Here is a 1,454-nt window from a genome sequence, read left to right as displayed (position 1 = left end):
GATAGGCCTGACCAGACCCCACTTGTGCATGAATTGGTGCACTGGGCCTCTAGTAGAGTATAAACCACATTGGGGCCTGGGCACTCCTAGCTATTTGGTTCATTTGACCTAAGAGTGTAACTGTGAAGAGGATGTTTCCAAGTTAGCAAATACCTGTGTGCCTTGGTCTTAGTTCTTTCTGTCATCCCTGTTGGTAAGTGACACAGTCAAGGCCATGGGCTCAACCTTGCCAGTTAGCAGAAGGTAGGGGAGCCCTGACATGGAACTATTTGCCTTTCTTCCCACTGAGATTCTAGTCTAGGCAGGGTTGTGCTGCTCTCTCACAGCTATTTATTAAGCACCTACTATGTGTCAGGCACTATTCTGAGTACTGGGGATAGAGCAGTGACAGAAATAGACAAAAATTCCTTCTTTCCAGGAATTGGAGTCCCTGTGACCTGGGGCGGGGCTGGGCCAGGGCTGGGAGGGTGTGGTAGTGGGGCATGAGCACTGCAAGGGGAGCAGCCTGGGAAACCCCTGGAAGAGCTGGAAGGGTGATGGTGAGCCATCTCCTTGGGCTCCCTGAGCCTCTGTGACCCCAGCAACGAGAAGGCAGAAACTCCTTTCCAGGTTGTGGAGGGTGAGACAGGCAGTTCAAGCTACATCTCACTCTGGGTCATGGGGAGACAGGCAGAAATCACCAGGTAAGTGTAGTAGGGCTTGATAACACTGAGCTCGCCACCTTTCAGATCCGCCTGGCCCGAGTATAGGACACCTAATCTGGAAGAGCCACCGAGATCACCTCAGTCCCCATTTCACAGCTGTGAAGACTGAGACAGAGAAGGAAAGTATCTGTTATGATTTGGGAAAAAACACACAAGGGACTTGGAAGAGAAGATGAATTCAGGTGGTGCATGGCCCATGCCCCCAGGCCTCACCTTTTCCTTTTCCAGGTCCATCCTCTTGGGGGCAGCAGTGTTTGGTCTTGTTTAACAATCTCAGCGACCAGGACCTGGTGTTGGTGGGGGATCAGGCATCAGTCCTCTCTGGCACCTTAAGACGGAGAGGCATTGATTGGATTTTCAGGCCTTAGAGGGAAGGTAGGGGAGGGTGGGGGTAAGGGGGAGAGATCAACCAAAGGACTTATATGCAAGCATATAGGCCCAACCAATGGACATGGACAACAATGGGGGGGGGGGGGGTAGGGTATAACGTGGGGATAAGGACACATATGTAATATCTTAATCAATAAAAAAAATATATTTTAAAAAAAGAGTCTTTCGGGTGGTGATCAGTGTGGTCTTAGGGGTGCTATATATTGGTCCTGAGACCTCAATGGGGAAAGGAAAGAGGGAGCCGAGGTGGTGGGGGCAGGAGTATGGAGTTTCCTCAGCAGCCAGACATACTGTGAGTGGAGATGCCGTGGGGAGTCTGGGGCATGGCCAGCTGGCCAGGGGTCAACAGCCGGGTAACTG

General features: G+C 51.5%; 1 protein-coding gene across 1 annotated transcript in view; it reads right to left on the bottom strand.

Moving 5' to 3' along the window:
* The window catches only part of CCDC33 (coiled-coil domain containing 33), a 105,025-nt gene extending 104,087 nt beyond the window's left edge, over positions 1 to 938 (bottom strand). Inside the window, exon 1 of the mRNA XM_006087941.1 lies at positions 918 to 938. Coding sequence (XP_006088003.1) covers positions 918 to 938 — 21 coding nt within the window. The remainder of the gene's footprint in view (positions 1 to 917) is intronic.
* Between the last annotated feature and the right edge of the window lie 516 nt (positions 939 to 1,454).

This window comes from Myotis lucifugus, unplaced genomic scaffold (assembly GCF_000147115.1).
Source record: "Myotis lucifugus unplaced genomic scaffold, Myoluc2.0 scaffold_41, whole genome shotgun sequence".
Classification (NCBI taxonomy): Eukaryota; Metazoa; Chordata; class Mammalia; order Chiroptera; family Vespertilionidae; genus Myotis; species Myotis lucifugus.
This window is presented reverse-complemented; position numbering and strand designations above follow the sequence as displayed.